Source organism: Lagopus leucura, unplaced genomic scaffold (genome assembly GCF_019238085.1).
Source record: "Lagopus leucura isolate 7727_CA_CO unplaced genomic scaffold, USGS_WTPT01 35335-0_obj-0_obj, whole genome shotgun sequence".
NCBI lineage: Eukaryota > Metazoa > Chordata > Aves > Galliformes > Phasianidae > Lagopus > Lagopus leucura.
Window position 1 is genome coordinate 1 of NW_024962610.1, and position 572 is coordinate 572.

Here is a 572-nt window from a genome sequence, read left to right on the forward strand (position 1 = left end):
CTTCCGGTGCCCATGGCAAAGAAGGCAGAGCGAGAGCGAGCGGCGGGGAGGAGGAGGCGCGTCCCGTGAGGAAGGATTGTGTCGGCGAGCGCGGGCGGAGGGTTTGGAGCAGGCGGGTCGGGAGGTGCGCGGCGCGGAGAAGGAGCGGTGCGGCGGCGTAGAGGGCGATGGTCGGCGGTGGAGCGGCGCGGCGGAGCTGGGGGGGCCGCGGTGCTGGTGCTGCAGGCGGCCTGGGCGCTGGGCGGCGGTCCGGTGCGCTACTCGGTGCCGGAGGAAGCCGAGGCCGGCACGGTGGTGGGGCGCGTGGCGCAGGACGTGGGCCTGGAGGCGGGCGAGGCGGAGGCGCGGCGTCTGCGGCTGGTGTCGCGGGGCGGGCGGGCGAGCGTGGAGGTGAGCGGGGCGAGCGGGGCGCTGGTGGTGAGCTCGCGGCTGGACCGGGAGGAGCTGTGCGGGAAGAGCGCGCCGTGCGCCCTGCGGCTGGAGGTGCTGCTGGAGCGGCCGCTGCGCGTCTTCCACGTGGAGGTGGAGGTCACCGACATCAACGACAATGCCCCGCGCTTCCCCGCCGCCTC

At 76.0% G+C, this 572-nt stretch overlaps 1 protein-coding gene across 1 annotated transcript in view; it reads left to right on the forward strand.

The window, feature by feature from the left end:
• Positions 1–167: 167 nt before the first annotated feature.
• Positions 168–572, forward strand: part of LOC122190705 (protocadherin alpha-7-like) — a gene marked incomplete at its 3' end in the record, with an annotated part of 1,343 nt that continues 938 nt past the window's right edge. Inside the window, 2 exon segments of the mRNA XM_042890794.1 lie at positions 168–199; positions 201–572. The exon segment at positions 201–572 is cut by the window's right edge and continues 46 nt beyond it. Coding sequence (XP_042746728.1) covers positions 168–199; positions 201–572 — 404 coding nt within the window.